Here is a 27,416-nt window from a genome sequence, read left to right as displayed (position 1 = left end):
TCGATGAATATGCTGGCGCAAGCTGTGCTTACCTAGGCCCATTGCAGGGCCAGTTGACTAATTTGCTTGTGCCGCACTCCATTGATTCTCTGGGTTGTTTTAAGGATGGACTTGACATCACAAGCTCGCCTAGCCAGGTAGTAATAAAGCTAAGCTTGATCTATCGGAAAATATACAGCTAAGCCAAAAAGGCGTCATGACTACCTAGTTGGTCTTAAACAGGCATATTTCCAAGCTGACACGATCCCTCAGCCAGACTCCTCGATCTGCACAGTTTCTCCTCCTGCCACTGCACTGTGCTTCATATATCGACCCAAACGGCCGCCAAACTACCCGTCCAGAACTCCAGCATAAGGCAATGTCAAAATAACGCAACTTTAACGCGCGATAGAGACGAGCATATCCTTGCTACTGCAGTAATCAAAAAGATGCGCCCATCGTCTGCTTGTGATACATGTCGGTCTGTGCTTATCCATTTGCTTTTGAGAAGAGGTGCCTAATAATTATGGCAAATTGACAGGCTGCGGAAACGGAAGTGTATTGTAACGGGGCGTAGCAGGCCATGCACGTTATGCGTTCTCAAAGGGCTGGACTGTTCCTTTATCGCTACGACTCAGATGGAGGACTTCATCACGCCCCACCATCAAGAGAACAGCCTTGCAGGACCCGGTGGTGGTGGGCCGTGTGCATGGGACTATCCGCCGCCAGATGTGCGCCGAGAACTCGTGGACCTGTATTTTGACCTCGTCCACGATAAACAACATATTATATTCCACCGCTATTCATTCATCCAGGAACAGCAACAGGGCCGAGCGGCAAACTTTTTAGTCCTCGGCATGATTGCTTTGATGGCTCGGTGAGTTACGAGTATCCTGCAACCTCGATAAGACAATTGCACGCCGGCTCTGACTGATATTTCATTCCTTAGTTTCTCCTCCAATCCATATTTCGAGGATATTCAGCCCCGGGATCGAGCGGCGCCCTGGCTTCAGCGTGCTATACAAGCTTTCAATGCACGACCTAACTTGATTGATATTCAGTCACTACAGGGGTGTATCCTTCTCGCATTCGTTGCCTTCGTCGAAGGCGACTCGGCTCAGGACACATTGCTTAGTGCACAGGCGGTGCGAATGGTACAGGTGCTACATCTTCCAGTTGTTCTTAGCCCAGGGGCTATCCAGCGAGAGACCGAGATTAGACGTGAGCCCACACTGCCTAACTACCTTGGAAACATGCAAAGCTAATACCCTTTTCTCGAATAGTATATTGGCAGACCTGGATGATGGAGACGTGGGATTGCGTCCAGGCGCAATTGCCAGCGCAGTTACAGAGCAATCCCCAGTTCCCACGTCCGTTAGAGGAGAGCGTATTCTCTTCGATGAGATGTTCCCAGGAACAGGATCGCCCTGCTGATTGCCAAATTGCACAGCGAGGCCCTCAGGGCTCTGGTATTTGGAGCCTAATACTTCCATTAACGGAAATGCATGGACTGGTTGTTCGACTGAATGATCAGCTCACTCATGGTACCTTTTCGCAGTCCGAGATCCATGCTCAGGTCGAATCGCTATCGTGCAAGCTGGAGAGCTGGCTCGGGAGCCTACCGCGTAGCATGCGCAATACCCCGAGTAACCGAAAGATGTTCTCTGATCAGGGCCTTCTACAGGAGTTTATCAACATGCATCTCCTCTACCACCACCAGTCACAATTGCTCTACTACCAATTCCTCCACCAGGCAGTCTCTTCAGAGGAAGGTCCGAGGGATGATCCTGAGTCTAAAAAGTACGCTGGTCTCTGCAAACTACATGCAACTGCTTTGAGCGAGATAATGTGGGATATGAACCTGGCCAACACACCTTGTGTGTGGTCCCCTTTAAACGGACACCTCCTCGTCATTGCCTCATCAGTCCATCTGCACTCGATGTTATAACTTTGACATGGATCACTGGTTGGTCACTTTTCCCAATCGCTACCAATCCACCGTCCCTGAAAGGTGTGTCGGCGAGTCTGGAAGCGCCGGCGACATCGGCCAGCGGGTTATTGGAACGCCCGAGGCTGGGAGAGTTGTGGTAGGAGTAGGCTGCGACATAACCGCGGTGACCGCGGTTAACCTCGCCAGTATAAATAATGCAAACCTGCCAAGGCCATGAGAATACTTAAATTATTCTGCTTTTTCTTGTAATTTTGGTGTACGATGATGTATATGCTGCGCCGTAGATTAGTGATTCAGAGCTTTAAATAGGCGATTCTTCGTGATCCTTTAGTATATACTGTATTATGCTGAAGATATTATATTATATTCTCCCTTGATTTTCTGATTGATACGGAAATGTTATAGGACTAGTTATCCTAGGCACTGTGCCCGGGATGAAGCCGCTATCATGCAACACCTCTTGGGTAAAAGATATATTTCCAAAATTTGACTTTAGACTCTCCTGAATCTTGAAAATACGGCTATATATAGCTCAATTTAATTCAAAAGGCAACGTAACCCCAATAAAATAGAGGCTCTATTTAACATTTATAATCCGATTTCCCTTATTTATACTACAGTTGTCACAAAATAAAAGGTTTGTATTACAAAAACTCGAACGCATGTTTAAAACAATAGCAATAGGCATACGTAAGCTTCATAACTAGCATGCAGCAGGCTCAAAACTGATAATTAAGCGAGAGTTATGCTAGTGCGGCCACAGTGAGGTTAGCCGCGGTTAACCTCGAATTTGCTGTGATGGTGATTGTGAGAGTTATGAAAATATGCATGCACAGGGGAAGAAGGGCAGAACGAGGTTGTATCAGCTACACGTACGTAGCCTACTAAGGAACTGATGCCTAGAGCGTTTTCATTTCGGGCACCGCACCCGGGATGAGCTTCTCTTCGATAGATCGTTGATTCTTCGCTTGATTGCTAGATATAATTGAGGGGTCGAGTTCTCGGGAGTTGGAGCAGCGGCCAAGCCGCTAGAGACCACGTCATCTCATACTTTCGTATCTGATATCTGCCCCAATCCCTTAATCCTAAGCGGGAGCGACGGCTAGCGACTTACCGGTCCTGCCAGAGGTCCCATACTAAACAACGCCATTGCCACCGCTCGTTTCTGGATGGTCGTAATATCGGCAATCGTCCCACCGCCAAGAGCCGTCGGGGTACCACCAGCGCAGCCGGAGAAGAACCGGAAGACGAGAAACTGGGCGAGGCTCTGGCTTAATGCACTGCCAACGGATAAAGGCCACAAACATAATATTAGCGGCGTGGTAAACAGGCACACGGCCGTAGATTTCGCTAAGTGGCGACATAAACATGGGGCCAATCACGATCCCCAGTACGTACAGTGTGACAGCAAGAGTACTGGCAACACTGGAACCGATATGCAAGTCAGCCTCAATTGTCGCGATGCCCGGAGCACTCATCGTGGGGGCCATGTTCCTGCCGACGTGATAAGAGCCAGAATAGAGATGACAATGACATGCGCCCATCGCTTGGACTCTGGCCAGTTGCGAGGGTTGGCCGCGTCGCCCTCCCCGTCCCAGTCGACAATCTCGGTCTCTGGAAGAGCACCATCTTCCAGGCTGCCTTGTTCCGGTTTTTCTTGGAGTCATCTAGTGCTTCTGTCAGAGGTGCAGGTGTGGATAAAATACGAGAATGAATGGGATCAAAGCCAATCAAGCTCTAAATCCTTCACCAGCTAAGAGGGGCCATCGAGGCGTTCAATAGATGAAAGTGACCGGAGATAGAACAATAGGAAACTAGAAGTCGATTGCATGACGGGGCTTGTAGGGGGGTCGGGGACGTGGCGGAGGAAACATCCTCTCCGCCGTATATAGACTACAAAGTAGTAGTTCAGAGGGTCGGAAGGTCGGAGGGTCGGAGGGTCAGATCGAATATATCGCAGGAGATTATGATCCGCCTGGTGGACCTAGCATTGGCAAGCTAGCTACCTTATGATCGAGCCCCATCTATCTGTACTAGTACCGAGGACTGTAAGGTCCATCTGCATCTGAGGGAAGCAGAAAGAAAGAAAGAAAGAAAGACAGGCCTCAGCGAGCGGGTAAGAGATAAGGCTGTCACGTGCAGATTTCTGCCCTTGTCCAAAAGGGAAATAGCACGAGAGGGTTAATGTATGCCTCAGGCAGCACGTGCACGCCCTACGCTGTCTCCACCTCTCCTTAGTTCAGTGTTCAGGTCAATCCATTCCTCTCCAACCACCACGATAACTTCCCGCCCATGGACTCCTCCAAATCCGCACATCCTATTGATAGTGCAACATCATCCCAGCCGCACTACAACCCCAGTCGACGCAGAGAAAAGCCCCAGCTGTCGTGTAACCCGTGCAGGCGTCGGAAGTAAGCACTTTGCAGCATTCTTGAGATGACGTGTGGCACTAAACTGTCTAGATCACGATGCGACCGCAAGAGACCATGCTCTTTCTGTGCTGCACGCGGCCAGACATGTACATATCCAGAGAATGGCTCAACTGTCGGCGGTTCATCGAGGACACCCCCGACAGCACAGTCAAACATGCATGATCGTCTAGTTCAACTGGAACGCCTTGTTATGTCTGTCATGTCCAGTTCGGCTGCCGCTGGTAACGTGCATGCCAACACTGATGCAGGAGTGCGGCAACTGGTGCCAACCCCTACAGATACAATGCCGGAGGACACTCCGATAGATGGGCGTTCAGAGTGTGGAAGCATGCGAATCAGTGCTTCAGAGCTCCGCTACATCGGAGGGGATCACTGGGTTGCCATCTTGGAAGGTATAGCCGATCTTAAAGACCATGCGGACAGGGAGGAACAACTACGGCTAGCAGAGAGTTTAGGTCAGACCGCGGATGATTCCGAGGACGTTGGCAGTAGTAGGGACTCAAATGCACCGGGCCAGAGCCGAGATGGCGCAATCTTGTTATATGGGGGTTGTTACCCGGTATCTCAAGAAGAAATCCTCGCGGCGCTACCTCCAAGATACGCAGTCGATCGCTACGTCTCCCGCTACTTCAACTACCTGGATCTCGTCTCACCTGGTACGTCCCAAATCTCCCCGATAATATTTACGATTGATGGCTCACATGCTCCGGTAAAATCAGCCGCTGTCCACGGGCCCGTTTTCTTGCGCGAGGCAAGTACTAGAGTTCGATCCTATCTGGCCATCCTACGCATCGAAGATTCCATACTGACAGGCCGTAGCACGAGGCCTTCTGGGCGGACCCCTCGGCCGCCCCCATAATGTGGGTCGGGCTGCTGTTCAGCATGATATGTCTTGCTTCTCTGGCCTCAAACCAGCCTGAGAATCCGGAAACAGAAATACAATCCCTTCAGTTTGACCTCTACCGCGAAAAAACCGTTCAATGCTTGATAATGGGCGAATATACAAAGTCGGGCCCACATGTACTGGAAACCGTCATCAATTATATATATGCCGAATTCTGCGTTTGCACGGATGCGAACAAGGATATGTGGTTCCTCCTCGCTATAGAGGTCAATCTCGCGATGCGCATGGGCTACCATCGTGATGCTAGCCACTTCCCCGGAATTTCACCTTTTCAGGGTGAGATGCGGCGCCGCGTATGGGCAACCGTGCTCATGAGCGACATCATGATTTCGAATCAAATGGGGATGCCGCGGATGATCTCCGATTGGATGTGTGATACGGCCGAGCCGCGGAATCTGAATGACGCCGATTTCGATGAAGAAACCAGAGAACTGCCGCCTCCACGGCCGGAAACCGAACTTACAACCGCTCTGGGCATCATCGCTCGCAGACGGGTGTTGAAGGCCCTCGGTATCATTGCCGATCTCACAAACAGGGTCAAGCCCTGCGCCTATGAAGAGGTCATGCAGGTCGACCGGATCCTGCATGACGCTGCTGCTAGCATCCCAGCACCCCTGAAGTGGAAACCGATGGCAGCAAGTGTGACGGATTCGCCACAGGTCATCATCGCTCGTTTGTTTATCAGACATTTGCTCTACAAAGGCCAGATGATGCTACATCAGCGATTCCTAAGTGCTCACTGCCCCTCTAACGAGGAGGACAGCTTTCGTTACTCACGGCAAGTATGCATTGATACATCATTGGGTGCTCTCGAGCTTCAGAATGTGCTCGATGAGGAAACTTGCGCTGGAGGCCAACTCCACGCGATGCGCTGGCGAGTCACCTCGATCATGAATCACCAGTTTCTCACGGCAGCAATGATCCTATGCGCCTCGTTACATCATGGACGAGCCATGGACAGGAAAGATGAGATCCGACGTGCGCTCCAACGTGCGAGAGCAGTCTGGATACGCAGGAGCTCTACTTCGAAAGAAGCAAAGAAGGCTGCAGACACTGTTGGTAATGTGCTTTCGAGGATTGGGATTGGCGCGAGTAAAAGCGATCCTCCTCTCGGCCTCGATGAATACGCGGGTAATAATAGCTTGGTCATGACCATGCCTAACTCGAGCGGTGGCTTTGGCCTGGAACCAGATAACACCATGCCGGGCAACATGACTTTCCATGACCGTGGGTCCCACACTGGCCTCCATTGCTAAGATGACATGCCCAGCTGACTATTGCTATTACTAGCTGACCGGTTTATCATGCCCGGCATTCTGGGAACGCTGGTCCCTTCGGTTCTACAGGATCAAAATATGAGCTACGATGTCGATAGTACCGCCCCTCCGAACGAATGGATGTTCATGAACTGGGATAACTCTGGAGGGAATGGGATGTACCCCGGCTGAGCCAAAAGCTACGCTGTAGGGATTTTAGTCGATCAGATCTTAGTGAATCTTGACTTGTGATGACTCTGACTCAACAACTAATACATGCCCACAACATACGAAGATGTCTTCGCTTCGCAGCTGGGATTCGTAGAGTAGCTCGCGAGACTGGCATACAGTGCTTTCCCTTTGCATGCATTCTGCGGAGATGCAAGCTGAATATGTCTAAGGTCCGATTATCCGTATTCTTCTTGCGGAAGCTTTGTCTTGATTCAGTAAAATACCTCCTATTTCTGCCGGGGCCGAATAACGCTAGCTAGATAGCTTTGGTCTGCATGGCCACCTGGGCAGTGGTCAACACCGGTCCCTTCGGTAGAAACCTATCACTTCCACTCACCAAAAGTCAGCCCGGCAGCCACACTCTCCAATTCTCTCTGACCTCCCGGCCTCTTCGGTGCCTTTTGACCTGTTTTGCTCTAGCTGATCTGTCTCTCCGAATGACCCTGGAGTACTGCAGCACCTTTCCTGTATCGCTCGCTTTGCGACGTGATACTATATACCAGTCACCACTGCCTCTGGGACATGGCCATTCATCCGAGTAACCAAACCAAACCCACAAGCAGTACCTACAGAGTTGCAACCATGGTCGAGCCCATTGCAGTTATTGGATCTGGATGTCGCTTCCCGGGAGGTTCTGACACGCCCACCCAAGCTATGGTCACTGATTCGAGACCCCCACGACCTGTCGAAGAAACCGCCCACCTACCGATTCGACATGGACCCTTTCTACCACCCTGTCGGCTCACACCATGGGACCACAAACGCCACCGAGTCGTATTGGCTTGAGGACTCGGATCCAATCAATATCTCCCAGTTCGATGCTGGGTTCTTCAATATCCAGCCCAGCGAGATAGACGCCATGAACCCCCAGCAACGCCTGCTGATGGAAGTTGTGTACGATAGCCTCTGTGCGGCGGGGAAGCCCGTGGAGAAGTTACGGGGCTCCAATACGGCGGTTTATGTGGGCATGATGTCAGACGATTGGAGCACAATGCTCACCCGGGATTGGGAGACCTTGCCTAGGTACACTGCTACGGGACTAGAACGAGGCATTATGGCCAACCGTCTCTCATATTTCTTCGGTTGGCATGGGCCCAGTATGACGATTGATACAGCCTGTCCCAGCAGTCTGGTGGCGTTGGATCTGGCGGTGCAGATGCTCCGAAGTGGGAAGTCCAAGGTTGCTGTGGCCGCGGGGACGAATTTGATCCCGAGTCCCGGTAGGCCATCTATGTTGACAAGCTCCAAGGGACGCCGCTAATATTCGTCAGCGATGTACATCTCTGAGAGTAATCTCGGCATGCTCTCATCCAACGGCCGTTGTGCAGCGGATGGCTATGCCCGCGGCGAGGGGTTTGCCGCTGTCATCGTCAAAACAATCTCTCAGGCCCTTGCCGATAACGATCCAATTGAGTGTATCATACGCGAGACTGCGGTGAATCAGGATGGACGCACCCCCGGCCTGACAATGCCTAGTAACCTTGCGCAGGCTGAGTTGGTCCGCGAATGTTATGCTCGGGCTGGGCTAGTCCCTATACCCAACTTCCAGGACCGTCCACAATCCTTCCATGCACACGGTACAGGGACACGAGCAGGTGATCCACAAGAGGCGGAGGCTATCTCAGGTTCTCTGTTTCCTGCGGGGTGTCTTGCCGCGCAGAAGGCACCGAAGCTGCTTGTCGGCTCTAACAAGACCGTCATAGGCCACACAGAAGGGACCGCAGGACTGGCTAGCCTCATTGGTACTTCAATGGCACTGCGGAATAGAGTGATGCCGCCAAATCTGCATTCCCAGAACTTGAGCTCCAAGGTGATGCCATTCTTCGACTACTTGGACATTCCAACTACTGCCATCCCATGGGATGTGGCTGATGGTCAAGTCCGCAGAGCTAGTGCGAATAGGTACGAGCTCTGATGTCCTTCTCATGTACCTTTTATGTTCGTTATGGAGTAGTATGACTGAAGTTGTGCTGACGGCCAACCGCTACAGTTTCGGTTTCGGGGGGACCTACGCCCATTGTATCTTGGAGGAGTATATCCCCCAGGCACCGTGCCCTAGATGGCTCCGGCTTCGATATTTGAGCAGTCGTGGTAGCATCCACCATTTTGACAAGCTGGATTTGTTGCAAAACTATCCCACGGCTCGTGAGGAAGCCTTAATAGCAAAGAATATTCAAAGCAGCTTTGCTGCAACTGGTATAGTTCCTTTCAATTCCAGCAGGATGCTGGATAAATTGAATATAGAGCTTGAGGACAGTATCCCCCCTTTTAAGCCGCGGAGGTACTTCAATCCCTTCCTCTCAGATCACTGTACCTCATACAGTGCGATATGTACATCGGAAGGCTCGTTCTGTTAAGAAACTATTGCAAAACAATACCTTGAGTCCTGATTGACCCTCTCAACAAGCGCTGGCTCAACTTATAAAGGGTACAGAGTTGGCCTTGCACAACGCTCAGATTCTGGCCCATGTAAACCAGCTCTTACGCGTTGCCCTCAAGGAGAGACAGAGGGAGAGTCGTTGTAAGCGTCAAATGATAGGTGGTCTTACAGTTCAAGATGCAAGGGATCAAATTTCGTTGAGAAATGAGCGATTGCAGTTGGTGGGTGGGGGGTGCGTCGGTCGGAGGCGGTCCTTCAACTTCAACTATACAAAAACGCGCCCCACCAACATGCTCTGAACGTAATACTCAGGGGCATACTGGAGCCAGATGTCTGAATCGTCTTAGTTCTTAGTTTATCGAAATTCAATTTAGTTTTGACTGTTTTGTGCGAGGTTTATGAGGGGTGCATGGGTTTTTGAGGGGGGCCATGGATGAACCGTGATTTACGTTATCCCGCCCAGGGGACGTATCAAAGCACAGACGCGTGCCGCTCGCATCGTTGTATTTATAGGTCGTTCCACCAGAGCTACGGGTACCTGCTTCCAGAATACGCTTGATTTCTTCCAAGTTCCTGGAGCTTACGCGTCCATTCCATCGATGACACGGACCCTGCCGATCGGACAATTGGGGGTGTGTGTGGGGCCGGGCACGCACTGTGTCCGCTGGATTCGGCCCGCTCCCGCTTCCACCTGTAGGGCCGCGTCCACTGCGGAGAGGGATCAGCAGATCAGACCTCGGGATCAGATCAGATCGCCGTTGCGCCATTGCATGGATCAGCGACGTCAGCGTGGTAATGCCAGGTAAGAGGTAACAGAAACAATGAAATTAGACTGCCGAAGATATATATTATTCAAACTACCGACCAGTCACCAATCATGCATACATCGATCAATGAAAAACCCAGCCCCCATAACAGCGTTGCCTTTGAAGCGCAGCTCATTCGTGGACCCCGATACAAACCCGATACCCCACCCACAAGTTGGTACAAGCGTCATTGATATGCGGGTTCATCGCTTGCAACTCCTCAAAGGTGATCCCCGCAACCAGGCATATTTCCGCGCAGGTATCGCCAGCGTAGATTGGGTAGAACCACTCGCAGTTCGTAACTGTGCCGGGTAGGGTTGGGGCTGGCTCGGGGGTCGGACGGTCAGGCCCGGGAGGTGTAAGTGTGAATGTCGGGACGGGTGTCTCTTCCCCGGGGCCATCGACGCAGACGTAGAAGTCGAGCCAGAGGTTCGAGCAGACTGGTTAAACAAGGATTATTGGAGGTTGGTTTAGTCATAGAGAAAATTGGACGCGGGGAGATGATGCTGCTGACGGGGGCGGAGAAGGCAACTTACGCCTGTTGATTTCGCTATTCCAGGCCTTAAGCTGGTACGTAGCGATGCCTTTTTTCTTGGCCACGTTGTCGCAAGTGTCCCCTTCGGAGATCATATAGAAGCCCTCGCAGCCGTCAATTATGCCAGGCATGGTCGGAGACGGGATGGTCACAGTGGTCGTGGTTGGCGGCTCAGTGATAGCGGCCGCAGAATAGAGGCCGTCCACGTCGCGGCGGACCAGAGCGGAGACCATGCCTGGGATGAGCCCAGCGAGACCAAGGTGAGTCAGCTGAGTCAGTTGCATTTTGGAGGCGGTTAAAGTTCGAGGCTGTGAAGATGTGCAAATTAGCCGGCGTCCACTGCGTAAAGGTAATGGAGGCTCACGGAGGTAGAAGAGGGTGGGACTAGATAAGGGAATGATCAACACCGAGCCGCGGTCTGTATGGTAGTTTATATAACAATCAGAGAGAGGGGTAATTTCTTATTCTCTTTTCTATTTCGAAGGGTACCCTTCCACTCCTATGCTCTCGACCATTTCCGCCTCGGATCTCTTCGGAACCGGTGAAGCTCTACTTAGATTGCAGCTCCTCGGCTAATGTGCACTAAAGGGTCCTGAGCAGTGTCACTGCGACCCGTCGGTTGCCCCTGTGATTTTCTTAGTCGAGCACCTGACTGGGGACCTGCATGTGCATTAACTCGCTACGAGCTCTATTGACGAGTAGGCTTTGTACTCACTGATTGCCCAGCCCAACCAGGCGAAGCAACATGCCACGGGATAAACACCTGATAAGAGTCTTAGAAGCGAGTTAGGTAAGACTCGAGTAGCGAGTAGCGGGAGCCAATTGAATCGTTTGGTCGGGAGCCACGAGTGTATTAAGCGTCTAATGTGCGCCCCTGCATTGCGGAGACCAAATCCGAGGTACGATGCTTCTAGCCAACCTTGAAAGTAAGCCTCTGGAGTCAATCTGGGCCTCAGTCTGGGCCTCGTTTTAACCCGCCTCGTCACAGCCCCAGATCAAAATTACTAGCCGAATGCCAAGACCCTACGTTAGATTGTGCAATTAATTATGCACCTGCATCTTTCAACGCCTGCCTGTTCGAGAAAGTCGGGTGCGAGTCCGGAACAGCCCGTGGCCAATCTGTCCCAATCTCCATCAGCCGCAGGCGGGAGATCTCCACTGTAAGTCCCTTATTGTGTCTTAGTAGTAGTGGTGGTAGTCGTTGTGGATGTCGTCGTCGTAAGCGTGGTGCCCGGGGGACCTTCAGTCACAGTGCGGATGACGCAGTATGACTGGCTTGGACCGAGATTCGACCGGGGTTCAGCTCCTGAAATTCGCTGACAGACAGGCCCCAAGTGCTTGCAAAGCTCTGCCATATATCACCATTACCAGGGTTGGTAGCAAAGAGGCACTCAGCATCGCGCCGGAACGAGCCCAGCGGCAAGCAGGTGGGTTAGCTGCATTACATCGGCTGGAGAGTTGATCTCTAGAGTAAATGAAGGCCAGCGAGAATATGATAACTGGAGCAAGATACCATCGCATACGGCTTGAACACTCGAGTGAATGAGAGGATGATGAGCGAGTAGCTCCGGTCTGAATTAATGTTTATACAGCTATCTTGGACATCGAACGATTCCACCCCCCCTCTCCCGACATTCAATGGGAACTGCTACCCCTCCCATCTAGCGTACTGTGTCTTGTTTAGTTCTCTGGTACTTTCTGGATAGTTCAACGCCCGACTACCCCGCGTCCGTTCTATATTACAAGCGATGTTTTAATACTGTTTACAAGACTAGCTCGAGGAGTGGGGATCACCCTATGCAGAGTTCAGGCTATCCGGAAAGAGGAAATGTGCGTCAGGCAACTCGATGGATCTGTTGTTAGTGTCTCTGACTTGAAGCCTTGCTCGGCTCGTATTGACTGTTACATTAAACTGGAGGGGGTGCGATCCGCTCTGAGGAATAATACAGGGCCTAGTTCAACACCGCGGAGAGGAAATCAGCCGATCAGGGACCGAACACCCTGCGGGCATTGGTTCGGGAAACCGGGTGCCCGCGGATACAGCCCGTATGGTGCCGGTGGGTATCGGAGGAGGCATCCTCGGGCGATCTAACGCTGCGCTGCACGTCTCGCCACACAAAGTAAAGCTTTGCCAATGAGTGCTATTGTTTTAGCGGAATCACGGTTTATAATTGGTGGAATACATGACCATTAGCCCTGGTGAGGTTCTGGGCGCGCTGCCAAGCTCATCCTCTCGTTTTGCGGCGCAGCGCCCATGACTCGCCTTCGCCCTTGCCCTCTTCATATGGTCAAGCGGGCATAGGCCAAGTATCCTAGGGTAACCTGACACGGTCCCGCGACTAATACGCGCTGGGCGGACATCTCAACGAACCATAAAGCTCGGGCAATCAGCTTTCCCGCTTGGCATAGTTTAGCCTCAGTGATACCCCTATTTTCTTTCACATTTTCACTACCAATCCCCCTGTCTAGCAGCGACCCTTACCTGTTTTACCGATTCCACGACGCCTTAATCCCCGGTCAGTGGTGGTTGACCTGGCAGCTCAACTACCAAACCTGCGACGTGGAAGCGCTCACCGATCATGTTCCGTTTAGCGATGAAGGTGTCTTTCACAACACCTCCAGCAGGTCCAGAATGTTTACCATCGCGAACTCGACATCTGCCCCCGACAAGGAAGTAGATCTTGTTTCTGCCACGGTCACGGACAGCTGCCCGGGAGACTTGAACGCAGTTACTATCAACCTGACCAATATAACCATGTAATTACCTCCGGGCCTTAATTAGGCTGGTCGCGATATATGCGCGGTTTTGACAATCTCCACCTCCAGCACCCTAGTTTACACGCCCAATCCTTGTGGCGTCTCTATCCCCCCCGAGATAGCGGCGAGTATCTCGGCTAATTTGACTGCGCAAAAATGTAGTGGCCCCAATCGTCCTGATGACTGCCCCGAGAATGCGGCTCAGCAGTTGATTATTCTCGGCGTATTTGGACTCCTAGCTACCTTTGGAGCCGTTGCTTTTACTATCGTGCAATCTTGGTAGTTTATTTGATGCCTTGGTGTTTGACGACCCTCGCTTTGCCTAATACGCCTTCAATCCTTGGTCTTTGTCACTGGATATCGTGTACCTATCTATCGTTCATAATCTGCTCTCCTATGTACAAGCCCCCTGACCTCGTGAGGCAGATCCGCAAGTATGCTGAACACGGCCATGGGACCACAGAAAGACCATTAATCATCTATGGCCAGTCCGGTCAAACGACTATAGGTCTATACATTGGCCAGGGCCTACTGAACGAAGCTATCAGCGAGTCCGCGCTGAAGATGTTCCAAGACAACCACGAAAACGTCAACGTCTTGACACCAACCTTGGCTGTGCAGCTCTGCCAGTCAGGCTACGACAGCACTTATATCTTTGGTATCAAGGCCACCAGCAATGGCACTTTTAGTCCTATCCAGAACGCCATCAAATCCTGGGCCAACGCGACATGCCTGTCCTTCTCGGGCTCCACCAAGTTTACAGGCCCGGCCAAGTTCACCACGCCGCTTCTGCGGGGCAATCGCACTGTCACCACCACCAACTCAACCATCCACGCACTCCACCCGAGTGCTGAGTGCCGGACGGTACAGATCGACGCAGGTAACGGATGTGCAGACCTTGCTAAAAAGTGCGGTATTTCAGCGGCCGACTTTACCAAGTACAACCCCGGGGACGACTTCTATGCTATACTAAAGCCAAAGTAACATGTCTACTGCTCCAGTAGAGACCTTCCTGACTTTAGACCTTAGCTAAACAGGGACAGCTCTTGCTATATATACTAGGTCCAGGGAGATAATAATTATGATAACCTTGCTACTAAGCACAGTCTGACCATGGACAATCTCGAGGAGTTTAATAAGAAAACCTGAGGATAGAATAGCTGTAAGCTTTTGTTCAAGGATACTGTCATGTGCCTGAGTGAAGACACTATACTATTTCCTGTGCTAATTGCTAACGCGGTCTGTGGTTACCCAGAAGCCAGGTTCAGAGCCGCTAACTGATGGCTCGGATATTACTCTGCCCGCTAAACGCATGCTGCAATATCTGGGGACAATATAGTATTACCAAGGACTTTTGCATTAACACTAACACAGGCGCCCTAGGGACTACGAAGCCCGGTTTATATAGCTATATCTCCAACTGTGGTCTCGACGTTGTCCAGGGATCCGGATCTGGCGAGATTAATTTCACATACTATAAAGGCTACTGCTTGAGCAGAAAGTACCTCTTTGAAGATCCTCTCCAGATTGATATATCCCTGTATACCTATATTTATTTCGGCTTTAGCACGTTGATACCTGATCATCAGGTTAAGGCTAGTAACGTGCTATTAACCTACTAATGCTATAAATTCAAGAAGGTCTCTGGCGCCGAGCGGATCCTATTATTTCGTGGCGGGGAATTCTCGAACAGCAACACTACTTATAACATCTTTTGCACTGGTGCCCGTCCCGAGAATAGACTTACTATCCCTCCCGAGTGGTCAGGAGCTTTATCGACACCAGCAGCAATAGTGATATCCTTGTTTATAATAACAATGAATAGGTTGGTTACATGAGCGCCGTGACCAAGAGGACATGAACGAACCTCTACTCCACGTGGCGGCTGAGAGGAACCTCCGACTGGGCCACCGACCTGCAAAGCTACCACGCGGTCCCGCCCCGCTCGCAACGAGCTGGGCCAAGTTTATTGAGATCACCGGAGAAGACCCCAAAACGGACCACTCGCGGAACAGCAACTGGACCGAGTTTAATTGTACTTACTATATTATCATAGACAAGTTGGACTACACGCCCTCACAACGCTGGATAGCAGTGAATGCAGATACGGCGTGGGAGGACATTGTCCGAACCTGGAGAGATACTGACCGTGAAAGACCCGCGGTTAATTTCACCCAGTCAGTGTCAAGTATGATCAGTATTGGGGATCAGGCCAACTGCGGCTCCGGCGTACGCGATAGCTGTGACACGGTAGGCTATATAGCCCCTTTAGACCGAGAGCAGTCAGGGCCCGCGGGGTAGTTTATCTAGAACTCGCTCGCTATAATCTACAAGCTATTCACGGACTATAATAAATATCTCTGGAGTGCTACCACAACGCTAAGTTTGTAAATTAACTATTTGACAAACGAATTTACCCTGCTTCCGGAAAAGGATAATAATATAGAGCAGAAGTTACTTACTGACCTGCTTGTCCTGGGAGGCCTTGGAACTGCCGAGCCCCTTTTTAACAAAAGGCTGGGACAGCTCGCCTGGTTCATCAAGGGGGCAGGGCAGAGACCGCACAGAATGCTACTATAGCTATCCTCGAACAAGGCATCCTGATCGCCAGTACCCTTATGCCCGGTGGTAACGATGTGTATTAGACGCCAGAGAAACAGGATAAGCTCTTAGCCTATATAGGCCAAGTTATTAATAGCTAGTCGAAATTCAACTGTTTGCACTATCCGCCTTGCTCGATGAAGGAGATGTTGCTGCGATTCCCACCATTTGGGATATCATTTCCGACGGAAAACTCATCGAGGGTAGATATGAAAAAGAACCCCCAGCGATCGGCGATTTGGCGGCTGAACTTCAGGACAATATTATCAAGTATATATTCAGATTTACTATCCCTGCTCTCTGGCGGGGAGCCGGTACCTACCCGTTTATCCTCAGGACCGGGGAAGGGTACGGCCCGGACCATTATCTCGAGGAGATAGAGCAGTACCTCGATGCCGAGACCATGAAGAAGACAGCGGGATGTGTTGACAACTTACAGTGGCACCTGGTGTACCCCAAAGGAGATTCAGAGAACTGCCACTGCGAGGCCAATGATGGAGGTCCTCGTAATGAGCAATGCAACCCTGCCAAGATTATAAGTCTATATTAGTAGGGAACAATTATCATACAGTAATCAAATGGAAAATACTTTATGTGCCTCATCAGCAACTATCATCTTCCCTCGCGAAGGATGAGCGTGGAGAAACAGCTCGCTAGCGATACGGAAGAAAATGCACGCCGTGCTCTGGTCGACGAAAGGGCACGACAAGCCCAGGATGGTGACACCGCCATCAACAAAATAGTCCCCTGTAGTCTTTCTGGTAATATCAAGGTACGAGTCAAGCAGATCCAGCCTTTGGTACAAAAACCGTGTCTGAGAACGATCGAGATCAAGGGCTTTCAAACAGACAAGGGAGTCGCAATAATCAAATTGGGCGCTGCGTTCCATTATCATATTTCAAAGGTCTCAAGTCCATTGTGCCATGTATAAGCGCATCAGACCACTTTGAGAGATAGTCATAAGCGAAAGCATGATACTTATATTGGGGTGTTTAGGCTGAATCTTAAACAGTCGAACCTCGATAATGGGTATCTGCGAGTATATCTTTCTGAGCTATGAAAGTTTGTTGGAGAACCTAGCACACGCAGTAGGACTGGCCGCTCCTGTGCATATTACAGCATAACTTTCGCAAGGAAAGCCGCCTCGCCAGGCTTCGAGCTCATTATCGAGCTGTACTTATCAAACTGCAGGACAGGAGTCGAAATGGGCTTTTCAAGAGTTCCCAACGACGGCATTTTCATCGAGCAGTTCTCTGAAGTAGCATTAGAGAGTGAGTCCCAATATCAGAGTAGGAAAAAATACCGACCATGCAAGCAGTGGTATATATCACCGATCCCTTAGTGCACGGCTATGTCTAGCTGCCTCGGCAGCAAAGCGGCATCTCCCGCGTATCCGCTCGCCGTACTGGTAGAAAATGAAGGGAAATGGCACACAGGCTAGAGCGAGGAACCCTGGAACGCAACTTGCCCAGTGGATACCGAGGCCGTGGTACATATACTACATGGTCCAAAAGAGGCTCTGTTAGCAGGGTGGAATAGGCAGAAGGCCGGAGGTTAACGGAGCGAGAAGAAAAGATATTAGTGTTCCTTACACTGGTAAAGAGCGGAAACGCAGCCCCAAAAACCGACCTCAGCATTGCGTTCGCAGCGAGTACGCTGGCCGCGTAGATGGTGTACGCGTCTACGAGATAATTCTGTATTGAGATATAGACAAGCACAAAGCCGAAGCCGAAAGGTGCTTGGGCGGCGATAGAGACGAGCCAGTGAATGGATGGGCTGTTGGTCCAGGAGAACCAGAGGAGGCCGATGGGAATGGCCACGCAGCCAACCAGGGACATGGGGAGCCGGAGTTCCGGGTTGAATGACTGGCCATTCCTAGCTTTGCTGGCCCTGATAGAGCGCAATGTTACGTAGATGGCGGCGATGATCCCAAAGGCGATTCCGACGGCGAGACCGAGAAACGCGAGGCCGCCAATGCCTTGGTCCCAGCCCCGGTATTCTTGGTAGACTATAGGGAAGGCGGCGAAAAAAAGGTATAGCTATACCGTTGTTAGTCGGGCTTTGATTAATGAGTGTAGACGGAGGTGACATACCGTGCCATAGAGGATTGCCATATAAATAGTCAACAAAAGGACGATAGGCTCATAGCATAGCAGAACCCACGGCCGGACTAGCGCAACTTTAATCGCGGCCAGGAAGGACCTTTTCGGACGGTCCTTCTCCAATTTCGAGACGTATACGCGGCCTTTTACTTGTGACAGTTGCTCTGCCCGCCGCATAAGGAGCACGGGCGCAAACGTTTCGGGGATACTCACCGCCATAGCAAGGCAAAATACGCCTCCTAGGATGGCACTGGGATCACAATGTCGTCGCGTAAGTATGCAACGTAAGCAGGACAAGGGTGCTGCCTTACAGGAATCCCTGCACCCATCTCCATCCCGCTGCCTTGCCTAGAAAGCCACCTACAACCGGGCCAATCGCGGGGCCGAATAGGGGTGCCGATGAGAAGAAAATCATGGCCAGGCCGCGCTGGTCATCCGGCCAAATGTCTGCGAGGATGCCGCCTGCAATCGTCAAAGGTGAGGAGCCGAACGCGCCTGCTAGAAAACGCATGATTATCAGGCCTTCGATAGTGGGGGCCGCAGCACACCCCGCAGTGAACAGGGTAAATGCCAGGTACTAATCCATGTCAGCAGCGAAGTAATATGGCAATTGGTCGACTAACTGTGGATAGAAACACAATGCGCCGGCCATGCAGCTCACTCAGAGGACCCCAGATAACAGGACCAACTGCGAACCTGCAACATTAGATCAGCATGACAGCATCACCAACGCATAAAGTGCGCACTTTGGGTTGCTGGACGCACACGGCGACGGACTTACCCAAGAATAAACGCAGAGAGTCCAAGCTCGAAAACCAGCTGACTAGTCTTGAAAGTGTCCATAATCTGAGTCGACGGGGCCGTATAAGCACTTGTAGCAAGAGCAACGACAAAAGTCGCCAACGAGACTAGGCTTGTCCAGATACACCGCATATGCTGGCTGAACTGCATCGGGTCCCTGGGGTCATTGCGCGTCCAGCCAATAGCGAACGGATCCTCGGCCGTGCCAGAGCCAGGATATGGATAGTCAAGGATGTACTCGTCTGCCCAGCCATGGTCGAGCATGAGGGCACGATAAGGTATTCGGCGGGGTGGTGGCAAGCGCGATTCGTCCGTCTCCATTCTACTCGGTAGTAGGCTTGGATAGTCCTAACACATTTGGAATTTAGCGGGAAGCAGCGAGATATCTTATAACCAAGAAGTGAAAGGAAGCAGCCGCCAAGACCGGCCACTGAAAGAGCAGCCATTCATTGGCTGGAAGATTTCAGGATCATTCAAATGACACATATAATGACGTCATCGAGGGTACGTGCAACAGGCCCTAAGTCTGTAGCAAAGATGTTATGGCAGGGGTAATTCAGGATGTGCCTAGCCCTCAGCAGGGAAGCTGTGATGCCTTAATGAGGCTAAATCATGCCATGACAGCTCCAATCCTAACTCGATATGGCAGGTAGCTGTCGATCTCATAACGAGATAACAACAACAGCACTACCATAAAGATGGCATACTCCCTTCGTCCTTACACCGGAACAATATACACCTTGTCTCAATAAAGCAACAGAATATCTACCAGCCCGCACATCGTATCCCTTCTAAAGATGTCCGCCGCTGATATCCGCCCCCTCCCCATCCAAGAGCTCTACTCCCGATGGGGAACCAGTTACGACCAAGGCCGCGTGAACAACATGCAGGGCCTAGACGACACCGAACTGGAGACATTCCTTCCGAAATTTGTCTCTCTACTGCTGCAGAGCCACCCGTCCGCCTCCCCCCTAAAAGTGGTCGACTTTGGCTGCGGCACGGGACGCAATACGCTCAAGTTAATAGCGATGCTCCCAGGCGCCGAAGTTGTCGGCCTCGACGCGACTCCGGCCCTATTGGAGGTGGCCGAGAAGCGATGCAACGAGGCTTGCGCCAGTTTGCCCGACAATCTGCGCCCAGGGGGTCTCTCCTTCAAAGTATACAACCCCCTAGACGAGAGGATTGATGAAAGGCCTGTTACAGACCAAGCCCAGGGCCTGATCAGTACCTTGGTCCTGGAGCATCTTCCACTCGCAGACTTCTTCAGAATGTGTAGCTCAATCGTGGCGCCCGGAGGGTACTTGCTCATCACCAATACCCACGAGGAACTCGCGGGCATCGCGCATGGCAGTATCGTGGAACCGGGGACGGGGGCTAAGCTCTGGAGTGAAAGTCATATTCACACAAACGAGGCTGTCAAAAATGAGGGTGGTAAGTGGGGCTTTGACCTGGTGGAGGTCCAGGAGGGGGTTCCTAAGGACCCCGACATGGTTGGTGCCATGCGCGGACATTGGGATGGAGTCAAGTGCTGGGTAGGCTTTGTCTTGCGTAAACGGGTTTAGCTCATGCGTTGTGCTGGGAAGGTTGAGGATATGGATTCGTCCCTATTCTACAGTAGAGATTTTTGGATAATAAGCTATGAAACTTCCGTGTGATAACGGTTTATATCCTACACCCTTTAGTAAAATGGCGAAGATTGAGATCTATCCCTTTTCAGGATCATCGTCCTATACCGGTGCTGAACAGTCTCAAGGTTGTCAATCTATTGCCTGTAGCATAGCTTCTACGTGATCACGCCCTACGACCTTGCTCTAATGAAAATAACCAGGCAGCGAGGTTAAATTCACGTAGGGAGAAGTAACCACTAAATCTAATTCACGTCCAATATGCACATTGGTGATGGATAGTCTCAAGAAACCGCGCCTTCTTAGTCTAGACCTTACGGAATGGTACCAATCAGCTACTATATTTACTTCCGCAGCGATTACGGCCCTCCTGACTCCTCAACCCGAATGGCAAACCGCTTCAGATACAAGTAATGTGGCAAATTTTCTTCAACCGTCCTCTGAATCAAGGCAGCCCCCGACTCCCCAAACTCCTCCACCCACGAATTAAAATCCTCGCCCTTGGATCGCCGGGGCTAAAAACCCCATCAGTCCTTCGCCGCGAGGAAAAAAAAAAAAAGGGATCCTACCTTGATCTTCTTAGCATTCAGCCCTCGGCTGTCAATAGCGTCCTGGTGGAATGCAGTCCAAGTGGCGAAAACCTGGGCCGCCTGATCGTCGTCCTCTTTCCTATCCCACTGCAACATAGTTGGCTGATAGTCTAGCCCGATGTATCTGCAGTAGGCCTTGACTGCCTCTTCAGGATGCTGCAGAAGGTCATCGGCGTCGATGAGACAGGGACGTGTCTCGAGCTGCTGCGCCCCGTTGCCGCTCGCTGAACCAAGGCTAGAGACAATGCCCTGGCGCATAAGATAATCGAACATGCAGCGCAGCTCATAGTAACCCGCTTCAGAGGACAGAAAGTACCGCCATCCGGTTGCTTCGCGCTTAGCCGGCGTCGACGACAAGCGGAATAAACTGGGGATACTATACTGCGGGTGTCGGATGAGAAAGGTCCATTGGAACCGCTGCAGGATCGCGAAGGGGAGGACGCTAGGGTTTCCCGCGTCCTTCTCTGACTGCAAGTGCTGTAGGGACTTTGCGAGTTGGAGCCTGTTGCGCTCTCGCCAGGGGGAGATCTGGAAGCCCATGTCCTTGACGAACGCGCGTTTGCCCTGCAGTTGTGAGTCTGCTAAAACAGGCATTATGTGAGAACAGACTGGGTTTACCTTGTCTGGCTGGTTGGCTGACTTTATGAGGTCCATCCGTTCATTGAAGGTGCAGCTTTCGAATCCTGGACAAGGCCCCTTTTCGCCGTTGGCATGGTGCCGCTCAACGCATGCCTCCGGTCCAAAGAAAGACGGGTCCGCGAAAGGTTCGTTAAAGCAGACAATGGCGTCGCGGCGGGTCATGAGGATCTTGGTACGGTTAATGCGTCTGTCACCTTTTTCTCATAGTTTTCCTCAATGGAAGTAAGTACCCTCTCAAAAGCAGTGGAACAGGCACGCGTATGAGTAAGAAGCATAATAGGCAGTCCTGCGGCCTTGGGAGTCGAAGGAATATTTGCAATCATGATGAAGCGGGATGAATATGCGTATCTTCAGTGTCTGAGAGTAGTAACTTCTTGTCTGGTGCCTAAGAGAAATCCGGAAGCAGTTATACCCGTGGCCTTCAATACGAGTTCATTGGGGTCAGTTAGCAACATGGGGTTAACCAATTGAGCTCAGGCAGAAGTACAAGATATCTCATGCTACCTTCTAACTATAGTAGCATCCTGCGCGGGCTTGGCGGGTTTGCTCTCTCATGGATGTCAGGGTTCTGATCCATTTGGAAGATCATTTGTGAAAAAAAAAAAAAGAGTTTAGCCTTCGGCGACTTTCAGGGATTGCGATCCTCCTGTATGGCAGCAATCTCGTATATCCTGCATGGAGACGTCAGCTCTTGAGACATGATACTACCTGAACAGGGGTGTTATCCAAAACGGTCTTGCTGCATAGTCGTGGTTCGATAATATGGCGCCCGGGAAGTAGATTGTCCACCTTGCGAGATCATCCATGCAACATTACTTCCTACGGTATCTACTAGACGCTATCGTCTAGGAAGGGAGCTTCAAGTGATTCTACTGACGGATGATGTACCGTGCTATCTTCTGCAAGCCACGTGCGGCAGCGGCCATGTACTCCCCGGCCGTATTAGTCTAATTAACCGCATCATTCTGTAACCAGCGTGTTTTTAGACGACGTTCATAGTCAGAGCTATCCGATAGCTCCTGACGTCAAGTTTACGCGGTGTTTTTGGACGCCTACTGGGGCTGATACCCAACTCTGCTCGGAGAGACATACCGGTGCTGTAGTCAAGGTAACGAACGCGAGCCTTGTGTTGTATAAGAGTAGGGTCAAGTAGTGCCCCAATGGCAACATACCAACCTTCATTTCGTATTCAGAAATCTATACATTACACGAATCAAAATGACTACTTGCCTTTTTCCTATACAGGGGCATGCCACAGATGACAGGGGGGGTGGAACCGTCAAAGTTCAACTGCCTAGCAAGCATGCTCTTGTTCTCCTTTGCAAGATGCACCATGTTACCATGGAGCAATTGATCCATGCTGTCTGGGCACTGGTGCTGCGCAGATACGTCGGTAGTGATGTTATCGCGTTTGCGCTTCTCCCATCGACCCCTACCGCCGACTCTTTGACTTTGTTTACTTCGCCGATGGAGGAGTCGACCCCTTTCTTGAATTATCTTAATAGTATAGAAAGCTACTACCAGCCTACAACGGCATTAAAGGAAAGACTCGCTGCTACCGTTAATACGGGTGTATTATGCTACCACGGTGGTACCTCTAAGACGCGTATATCAAGTGAGGTATGTGATTTGGAAGTTTTCCGTTTCCTCCTTGACGTGAGGTAACTAATACTGCTATGACCACAGAGAAGCCTGGCCTTTTTACTTGAGGCGGACTTTCGGCATGACTCGCCAACCCTGAACCTGATATACAGTGCCGAGGTGGATGCGAGAATTGCTCAGAACGTCGCTGGTACCGTAGCCAAAGCATTCCCCGAAATCATGTCTTTGGATGCTCAGCCATTGACGTCGATCAATGAGATGGACCTGTTGAGTGGCAGAGACGAAAAGCTACTTCAGAGCTGCAACACCCGTTACCCAGCCGCCATTGAATGCTTCATTCACGAACTTATTGCGGCTCAGGCCCAAGCCACGCCGGATGCCGAGGCCATCAGTTCGTGGGACGGCAGCTTGACGTACAGAGAGCTGGAGGTCCTCTCAACCCGCCTGGCTGCATACCTGAAACGGGAGCATCCCGAGCACACGGGGCCCGAAACGGCGGTCGGGGTCTGTTTCGAAAAGTCCTTTGCCGCTGTTGTTGCGGAGCTTGCAGTGCTCAAGACAGGGAGCGCTTTCGTTCCCTTGGACGGGCATCACCCGACGGATAGGCTCACGACCATTGTTGAAATTGCGGAGATATCATTGGTTCTCGCCTCGCCACAGCGGACGGTTCGCTTACAAGGTCTTGTTGATGTTGTTGTCAGCGTGCCGACGTCAAAAACCACAATGGCAGCAGATATAGCTTCAACTGCAGAGCTACCTCGTCCTATTGCACCTCTATCGGACGTGACATCAGACAATGCGGCCTTCATTCTATTCACGTCCGGGTCAACGGGCCAGCCAAAAGCGGTTGTGCAGCCGCACGGCGCAATATGCACGCTTTTCAAGAGCCATGCCAAGGCCCTGCATGTGGATTCCAGCTGCCGGGTGTTCCAGTTCGCAGCTTATACATTCGACGTCTCGACAATGGACATCTTCACCACACTAATGCAGGGCGGCTGTCTCTGTATCCCCAGCGAGGATGATCGCCGGGCAAATCTCGCTGGCTTCATCCGAAAAATGCAGGTGAACTGGGCTGATCTCACCGCGACCGTCGCCAACCTCCTCTGGCCGCACCAAGTACCCACATTGAAGACTCTCGTTCTGGCCGGGGAGGCTGTGCAGGAGGAACACCTGGAGCGATGGTTCGGCCATGTCCGGTTGATCAACTGCTACGGGCCGGTCGAGAGTGGAAACTGCACTGCGTACGAATTTCAGGACCGACACGCAAAGCTGGCCGCAACCATTGGCTACGCGATGGACGGTGCACGATGCTGGATTGTCAACCCCCAGAATCCGGATCGGTTGGCCTCTGTTGGGGAGGTCGGTGAGATCCTGGTTGAAGGGCCAACGCTGTCACGGGGATATTTCAAGGATCCTAACCGGACTCATGCAGCTTTTGTGGAGCGCCTACGGTGGAGTATGCGCAGTTGCTTTTCCTACACTAATCTGGAAGGTCCGCGCAGATTCTACAGAACGGCAGACATGGCGTATATGGACCCGGACGGGCAGCTTGTCTTTGTTGGACGCGTTGATCAGCAGGTCAAGGTTCACGGACAACGTGTGGAGTTGATGGAGATCGAATATTACCTCACTAAAGCGCTTCCGTCATTAGGGATAGCCCGCGCAGTGGTTGCGTATCCCCGCTCGGGACCGCTAGCAGAGCGGCTCGTGGGCGTGCTGCAGCTTGAACACGGACATGTTGAGGGGCATACCAGAAAGAACGAGGCATTTGGCCCCTTCCAGCTCCTGGATATGCCTCTCGCGGAACGTAATTTAAAATCGAAACTGCCTGGCTACATGGTGCCATCGCTGCTGCTGGTCATTGACCGCATCCCATTAACGGGGTCGGGCAAGAGCAACCGCAAAATGATTTGCGAGTTACTATGCTCGCTGCCAGAGGAGGTCAAGTGTCCTGCAATCGGTCTATCAAGTCTCTCTCCCCTGGCCCCAGATGAGAAAGTGGCCGCCTCTATCAGTGCTTTCATCTCCGACCTTCTCCAGCTAGGCATCGTCCGGAACCAAGACATCCGCCTGGATAGACTCGGTATAACCTCCATCCAGGCCATGACGCTGCTGACTTGGTTGAAATCGGAATACGGTGCAGAAGTGAAGATCGAGCACCTGAGTAAGGATGGAGTGAGCGTGCGATCCCTGGCCCGAGCTGTTCGAGCAACCTCCGAGGAGCTGGAGTCGGCAGTTGACCTCAAGAAGGAGGTCCGCCAGATCGCCCAGACATTACATATGCAGCTGCGGCAATATCCTCGGTGCGCTGTCAATAGGGACTTGGGTATGACTGACTCTGCGACGACGTCGATCCTCCTTACTGGAGGAAACGGCTATCTTGGCATTGAAATCCTACGCCAGCTGCTCCTACAACCTGCCGTGCGCTTTCTTTGTGTCCTGGTCCAGACTAGCAACCAAGAGGACGGACTACAACGCCTACAGAGAGCTCTCCTCGCTTCAGGGCACCGATGGGACAGTACATGGGACGAAAGAGTAACTGTTTGGCCAGGCGACCTAGGCCAACCCCGCCTCGGCCTGCAAAGCGAGCACTGGGCGCACCTTTCCAGCGGAAGAATCAATACAATCATTCACAACGGCGCCCTGGTCCGGTACAATCTTTGTTACGAGAAACTGAAGTCCGTCAATGTCCTATCAACCGTTGAGATCCTGCGCGCCATCTGTAATTCCCAGCGTCCAATCAACTTCGTCTATGTCTCCGGCGGACAACGCTTGAGTCCTCATGACGAGTCGTCTGAGACGGCCCGCCTGCAGCACGCAGCAAGGTCGACGGGCTATTCTCAGAGCAAGGTTGTGTCGGAGCTTGTCGTCTCTCGTCTTGCTACTGCGTTTGCGGATGCTCGCGGCCATCAACTGCGCGTCATTCGGCCTGGGTATATCATCGGGTCGCCAAGCAGGGGTGTCGCAAACACCCGGGACTACATCTGGAGGGTTGTAGCCGGCGCCATAGAAGCCGGCATCATGAGCCGCTTCCGGGATAACGAGTGGATGTTCATCTGCGACGTAGAGCAAGTCGCGAAGATAATCGTAAGCAACTGCAGCATCCGGTCGCTGGCAAACACGCATACCGATACCGATACCGTGATACCAATCATGGACGGGGTATACCTTGCTGACATCTGGGATTTGCTCGGTCAAGAACTACAGTGTACCCTCCGCCCTCTCGACTCGGCGGAGTGGTGGTCTCGTCTTCGGCATTTTGTTGAGCAACAGGGCGACTGCCATCTGCTGTGGCCTTTGTTCTTTCTCCTGAATCCAGAACAGGGCGCCTTTACATGTGTTTGGAAGAGTGATACTTCGGTCGCTAGTCAGACGCTTGTGATGGAAGCCATTCGGCGTAATGTTCGCCATCTGATAGAGACTGGATTCTTGCCTCGCCCTCGGGAGGATGAGCCCGTTCGGGGCATTAGGGTACCGCGGGAGCAGCCGGTGCGTGCTCAGTAACCTTATATCTTTAATTCCTATCCTAGTTATAATACCATGGAATTCTCTTGTTTCCTATAACGGGGGTTTCTTTCTGATACTACTACTAAACTATAAGGCAGATCAATTTGTTAGGGACGAAGTGCTATTGCCTAGCTAAACCGTGCTATAGATACAAGAAGGGTTTGTTGAGAAGCCCTCTAGAGAGTATTCGAAGGAAAGGCCTGATGAATAAGCAGATTCACAGGGGTTAACAAGGGTTCAAGGGTTAGGTAGGATAGCAGGGGCCAACAAGGGGTAGAATGAGAGCAAGGGCGCTTGGTATGGACAGGAGAATGGGAGATAGACGAGGTCGTAAACCGAGTTCACAAGATTAGGGAGCCTCGTACGAGGGGCCCATAACAATACAAGAGTTTTACCCTACACTATCGTAGATTATAAGTCTCTTGAGACTATTATATGAGCGGAGCGGCTACTGTAGGATTACAGCAACAGCAGAGCGTCCTGTTCTCACGAGGTAGGGCATATAGAATTCGTATGCCGGCTTTGCACGGTTAATCGGGCGATGATGATCAGATTATATATATAAATAGCTCGATGCATTCTAATGGAAGGAACAACTATCGAGGTAACTTTGGAAAGCAACAGCAATTCATTGCGAGTATAGGTGCTTGTAGGCCCACAAACGCCTTGCATCCAGGCCTTGCTGGACATACAGAATAAGAATTCAATCTTCTCGAGC

At 51.5% G+C, this 27,416-nt stretch overlaps 10 protein-coding genes across 10 annotated transcripts; 6 read left to right on the top strand and 4 right to left on the bottom strand.

The window, feature by feature from the left end:
* Positions 1–428: 428 nt before the first annotated feature.
* BDV17DRAFT_284834 (Zn(II)2Cys6 transcription factor) lies at positions 429–1,927 on the top strand (the record flags this gene model as incomplete). Its single annotated transcript, XM_073760600.1, has 4 exons — positions 429–460; positions 521–856; positions 929–1,200; positions 1,263–1,927. The coding sequence occupies 4 exons, from the start codon at positions 429–431 to the stop codon at positions 1,925–1,927; spliced, it is 1,305 nt and encodes a 434-aa protein (XP_073611124.1).
* Positions 1,928–2,838: 911 nt separating this feature from the next.
* Positions 2,839–3,949, bottom strand: BDV17DRAFT_275149 (uncharacterized protein). Its single transcript, XM_073759183.1, has one exon. It carries the CDS (start codon positions 3,595–3,597, stop codon positions 3,067–3,069), a length of 531 nt encoding a protein of 176 aa, XP_073611123.1. The 5' UTR covers positions 3,598–3,949; the 3' UTR covers positions 2,839–3,066.
* A 272-nt stretch (positions 3,950–4,221) lies between these two features.
* BDV17DRAFT_301227 (putative transcription factor) lies at positions 4,222–6,714 on the top strand (the record flags this gene model as incomplete). The annotated part of the gene is made up of 5 exons (XM_073764207.1): positions 4,222–4,341; positions 4,393–5,018; positions 5,082–5,113; positions 5,182–6,358; positions 6,557–6,714. Coding segments are annotated over 5 exons (2,113 nt in total), but the record flags the coding sequence as incomplete, so codon positions are not given.
* Positions 6,715–7,335: 621 nt separating this feature from the next.
* On the top strand, positions 7,336–8,668 carry BDV17DRAFT_301225 (beta-ketoacyl [acyl carrier protein] synthase domain-containing protein; the record flags this gene model as incomplete). The annotated part of the gene is made up of 4 exons (XM_073764206.1): positions 7,336–7,384; positions 7,425–7,973; positions 8,025–8,306; positions 8,337–8,668. The coding sequence occupies 4 exons, from the start codon at positions 7,336–7,338 to the stop codon at positions 8,666–8,668; spliced, it is 1,212 nt and encodes a 403-aa protein (XP_073611121.1).
* A 1,338-nt stretch (positions 8,669–10,006) lies between these two features.
* BDV17DRAFT_275147 (LysM peptidoglycan-binding domain-containing protein) lies at positions 10,007–11,469 on the bottom strand. The gene is made up of 4 exons (XM_073759182.1): positions 11,190–11,469; positions 10,839–11,134; positions 10,476–10,782; positions 10,007–10,379 (listed from the first exon to the last, which is right to left on the bottom strand). The coding sequence occupies exons 3-4, from the start codon at positions 10,756–10,758 to the stop codon at positions 10,072–10,074; spliced, it is 591 nt and encodes a 196-aa protein (XP_073611120.1). The 5' UTR covers positions 10,759–10,782; positions 10,839–11,134; positions 11,190–11,469; the 3' UTR covers positions 10,007–10,071.
* Positions 11,470–13,627: 2,158 nt separating this feature from the next.
* BDV17DRAFT_295599 (uncharacterized protein) lies at positions 13,628–14,215 on the top strand (the record flags this gene model as incomplete). The annotated part of the gene is made up of 1 exon (XM_073763096.1): positions 13,628–14,215. The coding sequence occupies one exon, from the start codon at positions 13,628–13,630 to the stop codon at positions 14,213–14,215; it is 588 nt and encodes a 195-aa protein (XP_073611119.1).
* Positions 14,216–17,159: 2,944 nt separating this feature from the next.
* BDV17DRAFT_284831 (MFS transporter) lies at positions 17,160–19,056 on the bottom strand (the record flags this gene model as incomplete). The annotated part of the gene is made up of 6 exons (XM_073760599.1): positions 17,160–17,330; positions 17,425–17,871; positions 17,926–18,184; positions 18,246–18,511; positions 18,558–18,630; positions 18,716–19,056. The coding sequence occupies 6 exons, from the start codon at positions 19,054–19,056 to the stop codon at positions 17,160–17,162; spliced, it is 1,557 nt and encodes a 518-aa protein (XP_073611118.1).
* A 422-nt stretch (positions 19,057–19,478) lies between these two features.
* Positions 19,479–20,395, top strand: BDV17DRAFT_275145 (class I SAM-dependent methyltransferase). The gene has a single exon (XM_073759181.1). It carries the CDS (start codon positions 19,533–19,535, stop codon positions 20,295–20,297), a length of 765 nt encoding a protein of 254 aa, XP_073611117.1. The 5' UTR covers positions 19,479–19,532; the 3' UTR covers positions 20,298–20,395.
* A 324-nt stretch (positions 20,396–20,719) lies between these two features.
* On the bottom strand, positions 20,720–21,751 carry BDV17DRAFT_295596 (uncharacterized protein; the record flags this gene model as incomplete). The annotated part of the gene is made up of 3 exons (XM_073763095.1): positions 20,720–20,875; positions 20,930–21,514; positions 21,569–21,751. 3 exons carry the CDS (start codon positions 21,749–21,751, stop codon positions 20,720–20,722), a joined length of 924 nt encoding a protein of 307 aa, XP_073611116.1.
* Positions 21,752–22,930: 1,179 nt separating this feature from the next.
* On the top strand, positions 22,931–26,695 carry BDV17DRAFT_295595 (uncharacterized protein; the record flags this gene model as incomplete). The annotated part of the gene is made up of 2 exons (XM_073763094.1): positions 22,931–23,209; positions 23,276–26,695. 2 exons carry the CDS (start codon positions 22,931–22,933, stop codon positions 26,693–26,695), a joined length of 3,699 nt encoding a protein of 1,232 aa, XP_073611115.1.
* Between the last annotated feature and the right edge of the window lie 721 nt (positions 26,696–27,416).

This window comes from Aspergillus undulatus, assembly GCF_047715775.1.
Source record: "Aspergillus undulatus strain CBS 261.88 unplaced genomic scaffold BDV17scaffold_71, whole genome shotgun sequence".
In the NCBI taxonomy this organism is placed as follows: domain Eukaryota; kingdom Fungi; phylum Ascomycota; class Eurotiomycetes; order Eurotiales; family Aspergillaceae; genus Aspergillus; species Aspergillus undulatus.
Note: the sequence above shows the minus strand (reverse complement) of the source record. Positions and strands in the feature narration are given on the sequence as shown.

Bases quoted from the DNA above. Each gene is read 5' to 3' on its own strand.
- BDV17DRAFT_275145 (XM_073759181.1), top strand. From the start codon at position 19,533: ATGTCCGCCGCTGATATCCGCCCCCTCCCCATCCAAGAGCTCTACTCC.
- BDV17DRAFT_275149 (XM_073759183.1), bottom strand. From the start codon at position 3,597: ATGACTCCAAGAAAAACCGGAACAAGGCAGCCTGGAAGATGGTGCTCT.
- BDV17DRAFT_275147 (XM_073759182.1), bottom strand. From the start codon at position 10,758: ATGCAACTGACTCAGCTGACTCACCTTGGTCTCGCTGGGCTCATCCCA. The intron at 10,380-10,475 runs GTAAGTTGCCTT...TTGTTTAACCAG, and splicing joins GAATAGCGAAATCAACAGGC to TCTGCTCGAACCTCTGGCTC.